At 35.6% G+C, this 20,945-nt stretch overlaps 1 protein-coding gene across 2 annotated transcripts; it reads left to right on the forward strand.

Moving 5' to 3' along the window:
- The first annotated feature begins 825 nt into the window (after positions 1-825).
- Positions 826-18,637, forward strand: LOC136820959 (U2 snRNP-associated SURP motif-containing protein-like). 2 transcript variants are annotated; one of them, XM_067077189.1, is made up of 23 exons: positions 826-964; positions 1,198-1,315; positions 2,218-2,327; positions 2,519-2,586; positions 2,804-2,919; positions 3,476-3,567; positions 3,706-3,871; positions 4,205-4,386; positions 4,674-4,717; positions 5,136-5,240; positions 6,364-6,430; positions 8,053-8,354; positions 8,651-8,756; positions 10,834-10,890; positions 11,104-11,183; positions 11,741-11,828; positions 12,082-12,195; positions 12,634-12,693; positions 14,374-14,503; positions 14,835-15,015; positions 15,255-15,441; positions 15,988-16,125; positions 18,215-18,637. In XM_067077189.1, the coding sequence occupies exons 1-23, from the start codon at positions 866-868 to the stop codon at positions 18,515-18,517; spliced, it is 2,913 nt and encodes a 970-aa protein (XP_066933290.1). In that variant the 5' UTR covers positions 826-865; the 3' UTR covers positions 18,518-18,637. The 2 variants fall into 2 exon arrangements, with proteins under 2 accessions (XP_066933290.1, XP_066933291.1); XM_067077190.1 differs by having other exon boundaries at positions 14,844-15,015.
- Positions 18,638-20,945: the final 2,308 nt, after the last annotated feature.

The raw sequence follows: 20,945 nt of genomic DNA on the forward strand, positions 1-20,945 counted from the left end.
ATTTCCCGTTAGGGAAGGTTCTTCCCATTTCAGAAGAATCTTCCCGAACGTGTTAGTGGCACAGACTGTCAGTGGAGGGAAACTTGCATACTTGCACTTCCTCTGTGACCACTAAGCTTCGAAAAGCAGTTTCAACCTTTCTATCAATTTCAGCTGATAAAAAGGGTGTCGGAATTAGAGGAGGGATGTCGACATTAGACCAAGTAACGGTATGCATGTTAGCCTCCACTGATGCAAGTTACCCAATCTCACGTTAATGAATCTGAAAAATGTAATTTTTAAAAGACTTGGCAAACCTGTATCAACCCTGCAAAAGATTGTCTTGCAATTGTTGAAAAAATAACATCCAATGAAATGAAGGTTAAAGGGCTTCATCTAATTAGAAAGGATTTTTGATAACTCTTGTTGCTTTTGTTTGCAAACTTTAATGTAAGAAAATTCAACCCTTAGAATCATTGAAACAAATTTTTAAGTCAATACCAGTCAATCCAGAAGAAGTTGACTTATTAGACCTTCATTATTCAAATTGCCAGTACATCGTTTTCATTGATACTTGTTTTGTCTCTGGAACATTTTCTGAAAATTAAACCACCTAGATATACAACTAAAACTGGTAGAACAAGAAAATAGGCTTCAGACAAGTACGGCTATCAGTATATAGATAATATCCATTATAACTAAGAGCCAAAATTGGCAAAAGTGAGAAGACCTTGATTAATTACCAAATCACTAAATCTAGTGAGAAAGCTTGGGTCTATAACATTGCTATCGTATGCCAATTGAGCTATCTCATTATTAAAAGATCTTTTGATTACCATTTCATCCAGGACGAAAATAATATAAATATAAATACAAATAAACAAATATGTCAAGCAAACCAAACAAGTTCGTAAAGGGACACAATGCCCTGAAACCAAAGATAGCCAAACCATTAACCAAGTCCAAAGAATTACAGAAAAAGAAGGTATTTATAATTGTTTTGTTTTGATCATTTCATTCATTTTACAAAACTAATTAATCTATAACCTGCTCTAAAGAGAGTCTGAATTTATAGAGAAACTTTATGGAGATTTCAATTTTCGACTGGGAAATAGTTTGAATCTTAATAAGATATATGATGCTCAATTTAATGAAAATTGTATTATGATCTGTTACAGAGAAAAAATTTGAGCTAGTTTTTTTCTTATGTTTTTTTAGGCTGAGGAAGCGGAAACAGCAGCTGTTCTCAATGAATATCTTGCAGATTTCCAAACAGGAGCTGCAGGTGGCAAAACCTTTGTTCGTTCTGGCACAGTCAACCCTGGAAAGGGTGAAGGTTGGTGTTTCATTTTGTTAATCATAATGCAAATTTCTGGTGATTACTCTATAATCACACCCCTTGGAAGAAATCCCTCTTTTTGTTTGCTAAAATTCTTAAGATACACATAATACAATACAATGTATACCTTTTAAGTGTATAATTATCTTTTTGCAGGAATTTTTGCAAATCGCTAAATTTTATCCAAGAAATGTGTTTCTCAAGTACTGAATTTCACAATTCACTAAATTGGATTTTGCAGTTTTAAAGAAAAGGGTTAAACTAGAAAAAGACTGATTTTGCTTGAAACGTATCAGGTGCACAAAATGGTATCGAAATTGTAACAAAATGGTGACAAGAATAGTAACCCAATGTAAAAAATAGTCAGCCTTTTTCGAGTGTATTTAGTTTAGCAATTTTGTGTTTTTTTGAAAAACCTAAACAGTACTAAATTGCGCAAAATTTTGCCCAAAAACTCATGAAATTTTAGTGCCCCCAAAAATATATACACTTAATACTAATTATAAAGGTAATGCCTATCAACATGCCTTTCTTATTGTATTCCTTTTTGGTAAAGTCAACTTCACTAAAGACATTTAGGGTTGGAAGGTATATTTTGCATGAGACACACAATCCCTAATCCCATTTATTTTTGTGCACCTTTTATTTTCGCCCCAGCTTTTTTCATCTTTATTCCACATTTAAACTAGATCTTACATCCCAGTGGTATATTTAACCAAGTTAAAGTGCTTCTTCTTAAAAAAATAGTTGATACAAAATTTATTGGACTTTTTAATTTTTGTGCAGCCGAGTGCTCAAACAAATGGGATTAAGGTATCTCACATAATAATTTTTACCTGCTCCTTTCACTTACATCAGATTTAAGCAAAAGTTTTACCTGTCTACCTAAACATTTTTAGTTCCTACTATGGACTCTGGTAAGGTTTATAAACCTAAATCTAAGATGCAACAACTTGCGGAAGAATTTCGAAAAAGTAAAGAAATCACGAATGAATATAAATTAACAAAAGTGAGTGTTTTTCTTCGTTTAATAGGCAGAGGAATTATTTCCATTTTTTTAGTTATTTATCACTTATGAGACCTAGATAGATTGACTGTTAACGAAAGCTAAAAAGTGTTTTTTATACAAATTAACAGGTATTTGAAACATTAAAAAGTGTCTAATCTTGTTATTAATAGTTTTAAAATTCATGTTGTTAGGACTTGAAAAAGAAGGCTCAAGACAAGAAAAAGAGTAACCTAGAACTTTTCAAAGAAGAACTGCAGCAGTAAGGAACTTTTTTCTTATAATTCTTAAAGAGTTGATGATAAGAAAATATTTGGAAGAGGATTTATAATTGCTTTTTATAATTGCACATGTAATCCCGACATATATATGTTTGGCCGTGTACTTCATCAATTTAAAGACTTTCTTTAATAGTTAAAAATAATGTGATTTTTGTAATCTTTTACTTTTCACACTTATGTTGATTTTTTACTTTGTAGGTCACAAAAAGAACGAGATATCAGAAGAAAACTACGGACGGGTGATCTATCTGGGATTTCAGAAGAAGTTTTAAACTCATTACCTCCTGCTTTTTTCAATGATAAAGCTGGTGAAGGTATAATTAAAATTAATGTTTTAATCACCTATTTAATCTCATAGGATAACAAATTTCTTCATGGTTTTATCCCCCCACCATTAAACTTGGGGAGATTTACAATTTTGCCAAATTTATGATGGCAGATTTTTTTATTTTTCAAAAGTTGGGGGCTAAGGTTGATGGGGGTGGAGATTTATGATGAAGGGTTAATTTTTGTGTTTGTATTTTTTATTTTCAATTTCTGATGATATTAATAGCTTTACTTTTGATTCGCATTTTGTAAAAAGCAAGATTCGTCTATAGAACTGCCTGTCAAATCTGGTCAAATTATTATATGCCATTTCTTGCATTTTTATTCAGAAAATAAGATCAAAAAGTGACAAGAACCTATAACGGGTCCCCAAGTTTTACTTTTTAGTAATGGAGGGCCTTAGGCTGATGGGAGGAATTAGCTTTTTGGGGATTTAAATAGCTGGATGTGTTTTAATCGTCTATAATCTCATAGGGAAATAAATAAGTTCAACTATGATCCAATTCTGAATAGTTTTTTAATTTTCAATTTTTGCATTTTCAGATGAATTTTCATATCAATATGGAGAGGGAGGATCACGCGACACTGGCGACCCAAGCACAACAAATCTTTTCGTTAGCAATATCAACCCTCTTGTAAGATTTTGATAGGTTTTTTTTTTCAAATCAGATCTATCATATAATTTTCCTTTGAAAAGATGCCATGCTTTCTTATTAATGATATGTTATTGTAAGCTTTTCATCAAATAATTCCACCATTGATTTTTGATTTAGTTGAATGAAGAACAAATGTGTAAAATATTTGGGAGGTATGGTCCACTGGCAAGTGTCAAAATTATGTGGCCAAGAACTGATGAAGAGAAATCTCGAAACCGTAATTGTGGTTTTGTAGCATTCATGACTAGAAAAGACGGTGAAAGAGCCCTTGATGATCTTGAGGGTATGAAATATATATAATTTTTTTAAATAAATTTTATTTATTATCCTAATTGGTGGTCTCAAATTTAATTCATTCCTGAAAATACTTAGATATTATTATCGAGACTGTGTCTTTTATTACCATTATAACTGACTTGCTAAAATCAAAGTAATGTTTAAAGAAGACCTTCAATTTACCTGTTTTTCAACAACTATTGTACTATCAGCCAAATAAACTCAATTTTTCAAATCAACTGTTCACAGGAAGGATTCAATTAAAAAGTCTGCTTGTAGAACTGGCTTATTTCAGACATCAATTAATTGACCTTAACTAACATATTTTTAATTTGTTCAGGCAAATATGTGATGGACTTTGAGATGAAATTGGGTTGGGGTAAAAATGTTCCAATACCTCCCCAACCCATCTATGTTCACCCATCACAATCTCATATTGTCCGCCCACCAAAACAATCTGGTCTTCCATTCAATTGTCAATTACCTTATAAACAGAGGAAAGAGAATTTACCATTTGATGGGGTAGGTTTTCAGGTGTAATTTCTATGCCCCTATGATTCCCTTATCAAATCTTTTGTCGTTACATAGTTTTGTGCATCTTTTATGTTGTTTGTTTTCAACTAATTTGTTTGTGTGTTATGAGCTTTCTCATGTAGGTAAGCATTCACCTTTTGAAATCTTAAATCTTAAAAACTTAAAATCATCTCTCTCACACTGACTCTTGTGATTTTCAAAATCGAAAACACTTCCCCTCACTAAAAACGATCCTCAATGCAGTTTTTACTCTAACATTTGTGTGATTTTCTTAGAATTTAGAAATTACTGTGGTTAAAGTCGTAATTCCTACAGAAAGGTATCCAATTGCAATCAAAACTTTTAACGTCATTTGGCTTTGAACGCACTCTCCAGGTTGTAGATAAGCTTCATTTCTCCTGATAGGATAGTCCTATATAAATCATAACTTCTTGTAAAGGCCAGAATCTCTAATTAAAGAAGAAAAATGAATATCTTTACTACTGAATGAAGTATATCAGCTATCATCTCTCTCAATTATCCAACCTTGTCTCGATAGCATTTTAAGCATTTTATATGGTTGTTTTGTGTCACTGTCTTTTTAATTAATTTTATTCAAAACAACGTCTTTTAAAAGTCTCTTTCACTTTTCTGTCTAATTTATTTTAAATTCTTTTTCTTCATCTTTCAGGGTTAAAAGAAAATGTTAAAACTCAAATCATTCAGAGTAAGCCTAACATAAATCTTTGTTTTTGTAGGAACATCGTATCCATCATCAACCGCATGGTGGAGTTTGTCGTTCGAGAAGGTCCCATGTTTGAAGCTATGATCATGAATCGTGAAATTGCAAACCCTATGTACAGGTACAGGTTTTTACTTTTGGTTAAATTTTATTGGATGCTTTAATATTCATAGATTGAAGTGTACTTCTGTCTGAACTTTTTTATAACTTGACGATGCTGAGTCCAGTGAAGAAGCACTTGATGAAATCGTCTTTCTGAAAGAAAGACACAAAAATTCAAAATAAACACTGACCTTTATATACCTTGAACAAAGCTATATCTGTCATCTTTGATCGGAATTTCTTTGAAAGAGGTACCCTCAAAGAAGCCAGTGTAGTGTTAAAAATTAATGGTCTAACGGCGCTACATCGATACATCGATGAACGCAATCAATCCATTTACACCGCTATTGATTAATGGTACCACTTTCAAAAAGACTCCCATCAAATATTTTGCTCGGCCGGGATTGAGAATTTTGGTCCAGGGTATATTATAAAGGTCAGTAAAACACTTCTTAAAGTTGAAGAGTATTACCGAAGGGGTAGACCATCAGAATAAATCAGACCATCAGAATAAATCTCTCATTTTCAAATAAAGACATTGCTTCAACATCCCATATTTTACTTTCCAAAAATAAATAGAATCTGGCGGACTGATAGTAAAAAAGGAAAATCTCCAAATTGAGAATTACTACCAGACCACTCTATCATGCTATCAAGTCGATTAGAAAGCCTTAAGTGGACCCCGGTGTAACAGAAAATAAGCACTCCCCGTTCCCAGGAAATTGGTACCCCACCTGGGAAATTTATACTCCCTGTAAAATATACCTTACTTCTAAGTAAAGTTTAGATCCTTAGAAGACCCCCTTTAGAACATTTGCAAGAAAGTTGAACGAACTTCCACACTTCCAAACTCGAAATTCCACATCGACGACAACATTAGTTGATAGTCAAAATATTAAACTTCATGGAAAATTGACTTTCTAGCGGAGTACCTAAGGGTAGTACTTTTTTCCTGTATGGGGTACAAATTTCCTAGGAAATATTATATACCCCCAGGAAAACTTATTTCCTTTCCGGGGGCTACTTTTTTCGGGGAGTACCTATTTCCTGTGACACCGGGCTAAGACTATCCTAATGTTGATCAACCTGTTAACTCATCTTTTCGTTATCTGACTAATTTTCCATTTCGTTTTTCTTTACAGATTTTTATTTGACAATAAGAGTAATGAGCATGTTTATTACAGATGGCGTTTGTTTGCAATGTTGCAGGTAATTTCATTTTCATTTTTGATTTATACTCACCGTTGTTCCCAAATATGCCATGTGCCATATAGTGTGAATTTAGGCTAATGGTACGCAACTGGAATCCCCTGGCCTTTTTTTTATTTTAACCAAGTGACCGGGAGATAAGATTTGGGATTTCGTCAGTAGTTCTACTTACAGTGGATAAGGAAAACTTTTAGTACATTTTTGCTTATATATTTTCAATTCATCAACTTTTCTTATCTACGGACGTAACAACAACAAAAGTTGGGTCCACACTGTCCCTTTTTACACGATGATCTATCTATCTCTATCTATCTATTTTTACTGATCCATATGAAAAAGTTCCTCAATACTTAAATTGAAACACATAAAATCTTTTGAATCTCAATCTTCAATCTCTTTTGCATAGTAGGGGACCAATCCTTAGGATCCGTGACATCTTTTATGCGACGCAACTGCATGTGGTTAGTTCGAAAGTAGAAAGGTTTTTAAGACTTTTTTGAGAGGGGACCCGCGAATTAGGCCCGGTAAAAGTTTTTATGGGCCAAAAGCGGGAAGAAAATTTGAACGTTTGTTTACTGCTGCCATGGTATGGCCATTATGTGGCCTCTCGCTTCTTTCGACACTGAAAACCAACACAAGCTGCGTTAGCTTGTTTTGCAGCTAAATCGTGTGCCTCAGAGATTCCAAACAATAAGAGGCACGCGAAAGCTAGCAAAATTGTTATTTTTAACATACCTATCTTTGCAGAAATAGAATTATGATATGTTCTTCATCAATGTTGGGAAATTTCATGATATTCATGACCTAATGTTTTCTACGGAAAGACCCCGGTTTTTGCCAGTAGTGACAAATTTTATACAACTTTTGTCTAGTTTAAATTTGCCAATATTTCTATCTTTACATATTGCAACAGAACATCTCTTTTTTGACCTACCTGAAGGTCCTATGAATTAACCTGTGTTCGTTCGTTCATTTGTTCGTCCGTCCGTCCGTCCGTACATTCGTTACCAGATTTTCTCGGGATTGGCTCATAGGATTTTTTAGATTTTTGGCACAAAGATGCAAAATGGTAATACTGGAAGCCTTTCCAGTGGCTAGATACAGAAATAACCCAAAAAAAGCTGTTTTTCGATATTTTCTCATTAGTCTTGCCTGATTTTTTGTAACCGATGCTTATTAGTACTGCCAATAATGTGGCGGCAACAGTTTACTGAAGAAAAAAAAATTCCGTAACATTTTTTCATTTGACTTGATTACTTCGTTACAGAAAAAGGTATTTCATGGTCGTTTGGCTAGCTAATAAAAGGAAACCTGACATCGATTCGATGTACATGTAATGCTAATAGAGCCTCATTTTACTGACCACCCTGGATTTTCAACCAAATTTTACTCACTACCCTGCATTTTTACACTCGAAAAATCAGACCCCCTGGATGTTTTATTCAAAGTAGAATCTTTCCTTGCTCTCTAGCTAAAACTAATTAGCTGACCTGGTTAGATTTGCAGTTATTAACAGGCCCCTACCGCCAAAAAGATATGGTTTCAAAGACTATTTAGATTTTCGACTATATTGATCTCCTTCAAGCTTGTTTTTAACTGTCTATTTATCTTATCATCATCAGGGCGATACTACACACAAATGGAATCAGAAATGTTTTCGAATGTATGTTGGCGGCTCAATATGGCAACCGCCGTCTTCAAATCCCTATGGTTCACAAGTCTCGTCAAGTGGAATGACCGCCTCTGCTGCCCTGGCCACTGCCTCAACTGCTATCGTTCATGGGAATGTCAAAGTTAACGAGGAACCCAACCCTGAAAGTTTAGCAGCCAAGAAAAATATGTTACTCAAACATCTACTGAAAGAAGAAAAGGAGGAAACAGACGCAAAGCAACCGCCAAAGGAAAAGAAAGCTCTATCAGATAGGTATGGACGGCTTTTACATAACTACGTGATCACAGCGGTCTTTATTAGTGCTTTTGGGGATGTGGCGGGATTACGGCCGGGTTATGGAGAGCCAAAATTCTGTTGATCTCTAAAAAGTGTCATTAGGAAAGTATTTATTCTTTCAGATTTGTTTCTAAAAGTAGCAAAACAGGGTCATCAGTTTCCGACTTTTTTGGGTGTTCCCGAATAGAGAAATATGAGAGGATTTTAACGACTCTGTGTCTACTGCAACTCGTTCTTGAGAGAAACCGTTTTCAATATCAATTTTTTGATAGAAATCGTGACAAGTTGGAAGACTTTTTACGCACCATCACAACAGACAGGACAAAGGTCGGAGAACTGATGTTTTGGTGTATAGACCATGCTGAATGTTGCGAAGAGGTAAAAATCTAAACAACACCATTGCCTTTGTTTTCAACTTTAACATTTGCTTAGTTAATTCTAATACTGCAATATATATCGCCTGCCAGTGGCCTTTTTCTCTTTACAAAATTGGACTGATTGGTCTGATTGCCATATAAGCAAGTCTGCGACCGCAGTTGGAGGCGACCCGAAGGCTCCTCGTTCGATAGCTTTCTACCCGAAGGTAGGGGAGGGTACCACTCTTTCTCCCTGGATTGCTCCACTTACCCTTTATCCTTCTCTTAATTGCTGAACATCAAGCAGAGAGGCATCAATTACCATTTTGGGAATCTTTGGTGTGACCCGGCTGGAGGTTTGAACTCGCAACCTTGAGCACCGCAGCCCGAAGCTTTACCATTGCACTACGGTCGCAATATAAGTAGCCAGACGAGCATGATAAGTGTGTACTTAGAAAAGCAATGAATTAGCGCCAGGTCACAAAAAAACAGTATACTAGTGCAGTCTAAATGTGCCAAAAGTCATTAACATTGTGCACAAAGGCGTACAAGCATGAGACTTTGCACAATTGTAGTTTAGGGGTCAAAAATGGATTTAAATCTCAGACCCAAAAAATTGGCACCTGTTTGTGTATTTTACAGACCAGAACATGTTCCCAGGCTAAAATGAATTTCTTTTTCTCTAAAGTATGTCATATTACATACCGTTGGAAAAACATTACAACCCATATCTGAAAATGAAGCCAAAAAAAGTTATTGCGAAAGGCTTTATGAAAAATGCAGAAAAATGACGTAATTGCTGACGTCAGCAAAAACTCCAGGACCACCCAAAGACGTTTATTTTTGTGAAATTTAATAATGCACCTCTCGGGTACTTGATACGATTAATTAGGCCGTAGTGCCGTAGCCACCGGGGGGCCTGGACCCCCCAAAAAAGTTTTAAAATTGACTTTCGGAGAGGCAGTTTTAGCCAATCTGGAGGGTATAAAGTCCAAAAATTTTCTAGGGCCCCCCTAAAATATAAATTGTGTCTACGGCACTGAGACCAGATGCAAACTTATTTTACAATAATTTTTTGAGTATGGTTAGGGTGGGAAATTTTGCCTTAGAAGTGCTTATCATGGGCATGCCCGATGCAACCCATTTAGCCTAAGGCTTTCGAAGGGTCATAAAAACGCGAAATAAAATGTCAAGTAAGTCTAACTCTCAACCAAAGCTATCCATTTAGACATTGAAAGGTCCTCTATTTAATTTGATAGAAATAAACTTTTTCGGATGGTCCTTGAATTTTTGCTGACGTCAGCAATTATGACATTTCTCTGCATTAAAAAAAAAACCTTTCTCAATAACTTTTTTTGGCTTCATTTTCAGATATGGGTTGTAATGTTTTTCTAAACGAGTATTTAAAATGCTTTCCAACGGTATGTAACATGACATACTTTGGAGAAAAGGAAATTCAATTTAGCCTGGGAACCTGTTCTGGTCTGTAAAATACACAAACAGGTGCCAATTTTTTGGGTCTGAGATTTAAAAAATCCATTTTTGACCCCTAAACTACAATTGTGCAAAGTCTCATGCTGGTACGCCGTTGTGCACAATTTTTACACAGAATTAGACCGTACTATACTCTTTATACGTTGCTACATACAAAGCTTTTAACCCTCATAAACTGATACCCAAACCTTTTCGAAGAAGTTTCATATCTATATGGGTTGTCCACGTACCAATAGTAAAGTGCATGTATTTGATAAAACGGTAAATTCCCTTTGAAATTTCTAACAACACAAATGATTTTTAAGCGCTCTTATTTACTTCTGGAACTTAAAGTTTTAACATGAGACTAAGGACCTTAGAGTCTCAGGATTCAAATGGTCAAAATTGTTTCATTAAGGCTGGAGATATACATAGCCTAGATGTCACTGAATCATTCCAAAATTGAAATATTCAAATAAGTATAGTTGAAGTGCGGAAACCACATTTCTCTCCCGAACTTTAAATCCTGAAAAACGGTAAAATATCCAAAATCATCATTAAATTTTGAACTCTATTGAAGTTCTAACACAGAAAATTATGTTTTTTATACTTTTATCATTTTTTAGATAGTCGAATGTATTTGCGAATCACTTTCCATATTGGAAACTCCTATACCATTGAAGGTAAGATATTTGTTTTTTAATTCAATGTTTATAGCAATTTCAAGTTGTTGCTTACTTCCTTTGTAACACCTCAGTGCGACCGGGAAAATAGCGCCTCTTAGTAATTTACCTGTAATAACTTTGTATTACTTTAGCAATAAGAAGTTTAAACCCCGTTATTTATTGTGGGTCAAAATAACTGATCCATCTCTGAAACCGTCCTTTTTTATTTAGATTGCACGTTTGTTTTTGGTCAGCGATATATTGAGTAATTCAACGGCCAAAGTGCACAACGCGTCTGCTTATCGTAAAGTGTAAGTTTGAAAAAAGTCCTTAACTGTTATGACTTTAGTAGGATTTTTATTTATTTGGTTGTGTTGTTGGAGTATATGTCTATTTTCGCAACTATAGACGCATTCAATGAGCGCCCCGTCAGCACCTTGGACTAACTACCCAATTCCCCTCACGTGGCATGAGATGATCCGAGCGAAGGTTCGTTTACTTGTCAGGTGAACAACTGCGAGTGGAATTGAACCTCAGTCACAAGGGTAGCAACCAAGGTCAATGACCGCTATACCACAGCGAATTTCGGCAACTTTCTTTGCCTTTTTTTCTTTTTCGATTCTCCTGTTTTTTTGCTCTTTCCTCAGCAACTGGCCTTTCTGAACTCAAAAAGGGAAACTTTCTTTTTAAACTCCCTCTCGGACCCACACCAAGAGGCTTAGAAGGAATTTCGTCTGTTAGATTGGATAGATAATCGGCGGATATAGTATGATTGAAAGAACCTCTATTTTCTACATAGAATTGCAGTGAAAAAGGACTGTTACTGAGCTGATTTTCTTGTCCTTGACTTTCGTTACTTTCTATTTAGGTTTCAAATAGAACTACTCGAGATGATGGAAAATATGCATAAGGCTCTTGCCACGTGTAGCACGAAATCACAAACCGAAAAATTTAGGGTAATTCATTGATATTCTGTGTTGTTAAAATCCAAGATAAATATCGGTCGTAGTTCCTCTCTTCTATTATTAGATATTCCTTTTTTGAAGAAAGCGAGACTGTCCCAACCGGTTGCATACGCCGTAATTATTTATAATGGAAAAATTAGTTACAGTCATAACATGTGTTCTCGGTTAGAAATTGACGCTTGGCAATGCTACACTGCAACCCTGTATGATTAAATCACTCTTTAAAATTTTTATTTACATTTAGAAACAAGTGCTGGCGTGTCTGGCTGCATGGCAAGATTGGTCATTGTATCCACCAGGCTTCTTAATCAACCTTCAGAATGTCTTCGTTGGAATCTCAACAGCTCAGGATATTAAGGTAACTCAGTCTTAATGAGTTTTTTTCTTTTTTGAGGAATCCCAGAGTTTTTCCGGTGAATAGTGATGAGATAAATGAGAATGTATTTTTGTAGTTGAACCTTCAAAAGTAAAACAGCTAGTACAACAACTTGATTTCTATTGATTGAGTTACAGCTGGCTTTGTAACCAATTTTCTCAACTATTAACGCTTTCAACGAGCGCCTCGTCAGCACCTTAGACTGACTACCCAATGCCCCTCACATGACATGGGTTGAGCCGAGCGAAGGTTCATTCACATGCCAAGTGAATGGCTGCGAGTGGGAATTGAACCTCAGTCGCCTGTGTAGCAACCAAAGTTAATGACCATTTTAATTCGATTATTTAGTAGACACCAAATTAGTAAGTAAAGATTGACATTCCCAACAAATTCAATATTCACGTTGTTTTTAATTCGTAGGACGAAGAAGAACGAGTAAATAAAGAAAGTTTGCGCGCAAAAATGTCAGCCATCGATGGGGTAAGCAAGTACTTTTTATTTAAAAGTAAATCTTTATTACACAAAGTAAATTTATCGAAAATAAAAAGAAAGCGAGGAAAATTGTTTTGTAGATGATGATGCCATTATTGGAAATCAAAAATACAAGTTTTTGGTTTGCTTTGATGAAGGTGATTTATATTTGTTGTCTCGGAGAATTTGAATGGAGAAGAGGAGGATCGAAAATCGATTCCTCATTCACAAAAAGGTCACCAAGACTCGTCAACAGGTCTAAAGTGGCACTTTGTCGTCGACGTCGTAAGATCTTAAAACAACGTGCACGTGACTTCTCTTCTAAATGTGTTTTCAATTTGTTGAAGAGGTTGACGATCTTGTTCTCGCGTTTCTTGATCACCGATACAAAGTCATTGAACTTGAGAATGTCTTCCTTTTGTTCCGAGACAACTTTCTTCAAACTTTTAATAGTCTTTGCATCAGAATCAATCTTGGTTTTAGCTTCCTTGACAAGTTCTTTCAAACTTCCCACTTTCTCTTTCAACTTGATATTCTCTTTATCTTTGACTTCAATCAAAGAAGCTTGTTCAGTAATCTTTTTTCGACAGCCGTTGATTTGACTTCCAAGAAAAACCTGAACACAGTTCACTTTCTCCACCTCGTTTTTTAATCCATATACAACCTTCTCAAAGCGATCAGCTCTCTGCTCTTGCTCCATTCGTCGCTCGTGAGCGCGTTCAGTCTTCAAATCTTGAAGTTCGAATCTCTCTTTCCATTCTTCAGTTTCTTTCACCTGTTTGTCAAGTTTTCCTTCGACTTCTTCAATTTTATTGTCTTTGCTTGTAACGAGTTTTTCCAATTCTGCGATTTGACGTTGCAGAGACTGTACGGTAAAGTTAAAGCGGACATTTTTATTTTTCAATTCTTCGATTTCTTCAGCTTGGTGAACAGAGATGAGACGATACTCGTCTGAATGAATTCGATAATCACCGAATTCTCTCATATTTATCACAATATTTTACACAATATTTTACACAATATTCACAGCAAAATAATCTTGCTTCAAATACACGGCTTCTCGAAAGAGGCGATATTTTATTATATGGAAAAGAAAACAAGTTTTTTGTTTTAATATTTAAAGATTTTTTTATTTGACGTCACTTTGAGAGTGATTAAGTTTGTGACGTCAATTCTTAGTAATTTGAAGATTGCGAAAGCAAACTTTAATTTTTACTCTATTTTTACTCAAAAAAGTTTGCCATCAAGGCCAAATTTACTGATTTAAAAAAAAACCAGTCTAGGCAAGTCCATTTACACAAACCAGAGTTTTGCCGTATAAGTATTGAGTACACGTTTTTTATAAGAACATGTTCTTAACTTTTTGAGTTTTACGCCTAAAAATGTTCTTAGAATGTTCATAATTTCACCATTTTAAGAGTATTTTTGTGCAATTTCCTAAAATATTGTATCTTTTAGAGCCCACGAAGCCTTAAGATGTTCTTAGCTTGTTCTTAACATTTTGGCCATCGAAGCCTTATGTTCTTATGTAATTTGTTCTTATAAAAACGTGTATCCATTACCTGACTTCCCAACATGTTAGCACCTGAAACACGATAGATAAAGACCAGGATCGGTTACCACTTTTCTAAAATACTCCGATCCGATTATAAAGCGCTGGCTATTTCGCTCTACCATACTTCTTTTCAGGAGCCATTGAAAGAAGAAGAAGATGATGAAGATGACGTTGACGGGATCCCGTTGACGAAGGATGTTTCGGAAATTGATGGCCTTCCTCTTGTCAAACAAGAAGATGATATTGATGGTGTCCCAATCAAAGGTACATAGTGTTGATCGAGTATTCGAAAAAGAGGAGTGCTCCCAGTCTTGAGGGCTACGTACACTACACAATGTTGTCAGCCAATGTACCGTGTAGTCTAACTAGCCCTTTGATGACTGACTCTGACAAGAATTCAGTTAGTCTGGGGGTGGTCTTGGTTTACCCTTACAAGTACCATAAAAGAATAAAGACCCGTACATACTACTTTATAAAGGTTGAAAAAAGACCATTTCACTGCCAGACTAAATAAAGTTCAGAGTGCTTCCGCCTCAAGCTTTTCTCCCGTTCAGCGAGGAGTTATAAGAATTCTTGAAAGATGTATTTTGTTCAGGCAAATCAGAAGACCCTGTCGCTCTCTCACGTTGGGAGCGTATAGAGGATAGTACAGAAGATGAGCAAACGAAAGAAAATAAAAGCAAATGGGAAAAAGTGGAGGGTGTCAAGATGGGGAAGAGCGTCAAAGAAGAAGAGATGGACAGTGAGGAAGAGCCACCACGGAGGAGGGATAGAAGGTATGGAACACTTTGAAAATTTTAAGGACAAGCGTAGGGCATATTTTGTGTTGCCACTTGGGTTATCTTGCTTGTTTCATGGCTCTAATCAATAACGCTACATTAAATCAGAAACCGAGTAAAAAACCTCATTGAATGGGAAATTAAAAACAAAGCAAACCAGACACTGAAACCCATTTTCTTATTTTATCTTTTATCGGGATTGAAGATTGTATAATGTATATTTTCATCGCTTATAGTCCTACACGCGATAAGAGTGACAGGCGTTCGCGCGACAACTCGCCAGACGAAGAAGACAGGCAACGTTTGAGGGATGTTGAATTGAAAGTCGTGCGGTTTATCGACAAGCTAGAACAACGTGGTGGGAACAAGAGCGGTCTCAACATTCAGAAAGAAGCAGCCAAGTTTAGAGAACAATTACTTCAAGTAAGAAATGAGAAGCGAAATTGTTCTAATTAACTAGCTTTTTCATCTAGAAGAAATCTCAGAATCTCAAAATCTCCCTGCCGGACACTTTCGTAAAGTGCATTGGGAATTCGAGAAGCTCCTAATGGAATGTTTATATTTTTATTATGACGTATTCAATATGGTGTGAATTGTTTTTATAAATTTCTAACTTGTCAAGTAATAAAATAATATTCTCGACTACCTGAAGGAAAATTTCGCGGGAAGAAATTTTCGCGGAATTTACTTTCGCGGTTCACAGCTCAAAATTTGGAGGTTTCGCGGAGTTTAATTTCGCAGTTTGGATTTTGATTACAATATGGCTTATTTTGCCCTAAAAAGACTGATTTTAGAGGTGATTTTCCAAATCTGAGAATATTTGTGTTTTGCGGAATTTAATTTCGCTGATCCGTCAAAAAACCGCGAAAATTTGTTCAGCGAAAATTTCTTCCCTTGAGGTAGTTTATTTTCGATGTAGGATTTATTGGAAATATGTTTTAACTTTATTTTTGCTTCTTCTCTCTTCAGCAATATGAAAATGCACGAGAGAAGAAACGGAAGAGCAACAAATCATCGGATCGCAAACGAGAGCGTAGCCCGTCACCGGTACCTGATAGTAAACGAAAGAAAAGTTCCAAAAGGAGAAGCTCCTTATCGCCGTCTCCTGTAAGAAGTTTTTATTATAATCTGAAATATCAAATTTATAGGACTAAAAGATTAAATATCATTAGAACATTAATTGGAAAATATTCACAAAAATATATATGACAAGTACTTCTTTATATTATGCACTAAACTGGTACTAAACTAAGTAAAATTCCACTTCGGAAGTCTTCTCGGTGTATTTAAGGGCGAACACACATGTTTGAAAAAGACTTTTTATATAGATTTTTAAATCGTAAATAAAATTATTCTAATATTCGATCTTGACAAAACAAAGTACATATTTGAAGTCTCCATTAAATTTCGCGTTTTTTGATGTATATATGATCAAGGTAATTATTAAAACATAATTACTAATTTGTGGAAAAATGCAAGAATTCTCCAATTTTTAAGTGAATTCTTGAATTGCATGAGTAATTTTTCTAATTGGGCATTGAAAATTTGACATTATCTTAAACCCATGTTTTGTAATGTGTTTTCAATAATTCGCATAGAAAAGTCTTAATAGATGAGAAGTTTTGGCGCTGAAAGTTCACTAAATCGGACTAAAATTTCATTTTTCTACTGACGTAAGCCTTTATAGAATAACAATTCCATTGTTTGGAGCCGATAAAACCTTTGCGAATTGTTAAAATTCTTATTTTACTTTACACTACTTTTTGTTGAAAGCGAAATTTTCCGAGAGACTTTGATATTATCCATGCAATAACGATTTAAAGGTAATTTGGTAGCATTTCGTTGCTGATAAGATTTTACAGACCAACCTTCCAGATCTCTTTTTGACGTAACGAGCAAACAATATTTTCAATAGATAATAGAACTATAGAGTTAAATGGAACCTATAGGATATAAAAGACCTATTTAATTAAATTAAGTAGCAAATGTTCAATAGATATAATGAACCTTTAGTAGATAGATAATGAATTTCCTTTGATAAATGGCTTTTAAAAACAGTATTGTTCAAGGGGTGTTCAAGATTAAAGTGCGCCCAAAACTGGGAGTTTCTAAACATCGACCAGAAATGGCGACCACGACCAGCGACCACGACCGGCGACCAGGTAAAGTTGGGTTATCGAGTTTTTCCTCTTTCTCCACCGTAGAGTCTTTCTCTTATGATCATTTTTTTATTGAATTGAGGAGTAAAGCTCACCCCTGTCTCACCTACAGTGATTATAAAGCCACGTGCAAGCAGCCATTTCAACGCTCTTGGAGCTTGAATAGAGTGTCAATTTATATCCTTTTGTATTTTTGGCATCAAATTAATAAGTGACAAAATTTGTGCTGGAATTTATTTAGGAAGCTTTATATTTGATCATCAGATCATTATTTTGTCAAAATTAGTCATTTTGACAATGTAAGGACAATAGAATAATTAATGAGATTGAAATCTCTAAAACTGGTCTTCCCAGCTTTTTCCTACTGACAATTTCTACCTATTCATACTAAAGGCATCTCATTCGGTACAATTAAAATATTTGGTGTAATAAAGTTTACAGGCATCACTCTTAATTGCACTGTCAATATTTTTGTCAAAAAGTGTCACTTTGTCTAGAAAATGACTGGTAACGTCAAAAGTCACTTTTAGTATTCTCTAGTTAGAGTAATTCTCAGCCACGTGCTCAGTGGTTCATTTGAAAGCCACATCAGGACTCGATTTGGATGTTCTCTACGGTGGCGAGAGCAGGTAAACTCGATAACCCAAATTTATCTGGTCGTCGGTCGTGGTCGCTGGTCGTGGTCGCCATTTCTGGTCGATGTTTAGAAACTCCCCCCAAAACTGTTCATAAATGAAAACTCTTATTTATGTCTTATTGATTTATATTGTATAATAACCTCTTTATTTCGAAAACCTATACGAAAAAGCCAAGACCCATTGATTTGGTTCTCGTTGTCATAGATACACCCGAATCGAAATTTTAGCCAGAAAGAGAGAAAAACTCAAAGAATCAGCCCTTAGATACACCGAGTTTGCATTAGATACTTAGATCCCTTAAGCTCTATGGTAGTCACTAGCTAAGCTTTCACTTTACACCTTTACACCTTTACACACACTCACGATGTTCATCCTCATTTTCTTTTCTTTTCATTTCAGCCACGTTCACGAAGACGCGGAAGATCACGTTCTCGTTCCCGTTCATTTTCGCCCAATCGCAACCGCTCATATTCCCGATCACCTGATCGGTTCAAGGATTCACCGATATTCAAAACCGATCGATCACGTAGTCGCCGATCATATTCTCGCAGCCCTGATTCTCGTTCTCGTTCACCACCAATGCGTCGAAGTCGTTCACCGAGAAGGAGTCGGACGCCCCCGAGAAGAAGTCGTTCACCATCGTATTCACCGAGACGAAACTCGTCGAGCTCTAAGAAAAAGAGCAAAAAAAGTAAACGATGATTTTTGAGCGGGCCTAACCATCTTTTTGTACATAGACTTTTTTGGAACGTAAATTTTTTAAGAATAATAAATTTAATGAATCATTCATTGATTATCACGGAATAATCGAATTCATAATAACTCTTAATTCCAGCCTCGTTCCAGTCTACCCTAAACTTTATTTACAATAGAGAGATGCAATATGATAGAGAAAGAGAGCTGTGCGGCATTCATTCAAATTCCCATTGTTAAAAGTGATTATTGGTCATAAAAACAGTTTCTCAAGTAAGATGGGTGGAAAGAAAGCTCATCAAATTTTCTTCATAGCATAGTTTTTAATATCTGAAAATATCTTATTGGCCCTTTTTACCCCGGCCTTTATTACGCCACACCAATAAGGGCCGGTGTAAAAGGGGCCGTTAAGGTAGTCATTTTTAAGCAAAAAGAGCGACTTTACTCGTCATTCTCCAGATTATAATCGGCACTAAAATAAAAATAAATTGTTTCACCAAGGACACTTGTATAGCGAAGCTACTACTACGCTATACAAGTGTCTTTGGTTACACCGCTAAAATCAGTTTAAATCTCATCAAATTTAAGAATTTTTGAATCTTTGCTGGTCACCAGAAATTAGTTAACTCCCGTAAAATTATGCCAAGGTGAGCAGTTTTCAGACATAACTCTCTGATCATGTCTGAAAACTGCTCTGTTTACTTGATAATTTTTTCTTTGCTTGACACTGATTCAAAGCTGAGAGAAATGATTCGAAACCCGTGCTAGAGTTTCCCAATCATCGTGGTATTTTACACTGAACATCTTTTCTCATCATCGTTTGCTTGCCTTGTACAAAACCTTTACCTCAGAGAGGACACAAAAACTTCTCGTGACCCCAAGCCTTTAGGACCCGGGAGGGGGGTACTAGGGTTGCGAGCTGACGGCGGGCGGGATGCCGCCCAACCATCGACCCTCGAACCCTTAACGGGACTAAATATAGGAGAAAACAAAGGAAAATTTTGTGAATTCTACGACCCTTACCGGGACAAATTTGACCAAATTTCGATCTTTCTGGGGGTAAAAAGTTTAAATTTTCCTATTTCTCCTTCCCTTAGTGGGACTGAAATATGATTTTCTGATTTTTCCGACCCTTAGCGGGACTTTGAAAATCCAATAAAGGTACCCTTAAGGGCGGCACATACCGTACCCTCCATTTACCTAAGTACCCCCCCCCCCCCAGGCTTTAGGATTAGTTAGAAGTTGCGCAAAACATGGAATGCCTGCCCGGGCCTAGGAATGTCTGAGCTGAAGCAATTAAAACCTTGCTTATCATGGAGCTTCCTTAACGACGTCCTATAATTTGATACAAATTGATACAATCCCGCAATCATTATCGTATTTATCATACTAGTCATAGCTTTCACTAAATGCCCCCACAGAAAGGTCATGTCATGCACTTATAAAGCTTTTAATGCTTTAAAAATTAAAGCATAAAAAATAATCAGGAATAATTGATTGATTTAATTATTCATTGATTGTTTGAAAAAAAGTCATATTCCATTAACAAAATACTTGAAGAATTCATGCAGCTTGACAATTTAACAAAATTCAAGGAAAACCTGGAAAAGCTTCTCAAAAACATATTTCGAAAATCATGGTGTCATTATCTTACTGACTTTCACATCTCCTTGTTTGTTTGTTTTTTCTTACAACAATATATGTCATGATCATTCACTAAATAGACCTTTTCCGATAATGCTGCAGACATCTTAGATTGTAGGCAAAATATATAGCAGTGAATAAATCAACAAGGTAACCAATCAGAAATAGCTTGTTTATTTTTCATTGGCTGCTATATATTTCAACAATTCTCTTTGTTACTTTGCCTAATAAACAATAGTAAAATGATAAGATGATAAAATTTATCAAAAAGTTCTGCGCCATCTGAAATAGACCAATCCTAGTTAAGGCCCGGGCTCCACTTGCGTACGCTGTCATTGCAGTCAAAAGAAAAATAAAGGAATGTCATTGTGGTCCATTCAGACGTACAGTCGAAAAGTTGAAATGTGCCTAATTTTTTTTCAATTGCATAGTACTTTTTCATGATGTAATCTTTTCTCCAAGCTGAAAGGATTGAAGCCATTAAGATATGATTGCAGCGTAGACAATGAAGAGACGGGCCTACGGAAACTAGACTTTTTGAGTTTTTAGCTATATACTCTCACTTTATGGTGTTCCTGTATGACAGTCTGTGTGCCTAGTCTAACCACCGTTAAATGCCTTAACTTGGAAAGCTAGAATTGGAGCTATTTCACCAAACCCCTGGAGCGTAAGTTATTTAGGCTATCACAGCTGCATGAAAAAGTTGAACGTGCGCATGCAAAGTTAAACGAATGTAAACAAACTTTTTTCAGGTTTTTAAAATAGATTTACCACACTGAACAAACAGTGAAAA

The sequence above is a fragment of the Clytia hemisphaerica genome, unplaced genomic scaffold (genome assembly GCF_902728285.1).
Source record: "Clytia hemisphaerica strain Z4C2 unplaced genomic scaffold, Clytia hemisphaerica genome assembly, whole genome shotgun sequence".
Lineage (NCBI taxonomy): Eukaryota > Metazoa > Cnidaria > Hydrozoa > Leptothecata > Clytiidae > Clytia > Clytia hemisphaerica.

Bases quoted from the DNA above. Each gene is read 5' to 3' on its own strand.
- LOC136820959 (XM_067077189.1), top strand. From the start codon at position 866: ATGTCAAGCAAACCAAACAAGTTCGTAAAGGGACACAATGCCCTGAAA. The intron at 3,872-4,204 runs GTATGAAATATA...TAATTTGTTCAG, and splicing joins AGCCCTTGATGATCTTGAGG to GCAAATATGTGATGGACTTT. The intron at 12,694-14,373 runs GTAAGCAAGTAC...ACTTCTTTTCAG, and splicing joins AAATGTCAGCCATCGATGGG to GAGCCATTGAAAGAAGAAGA.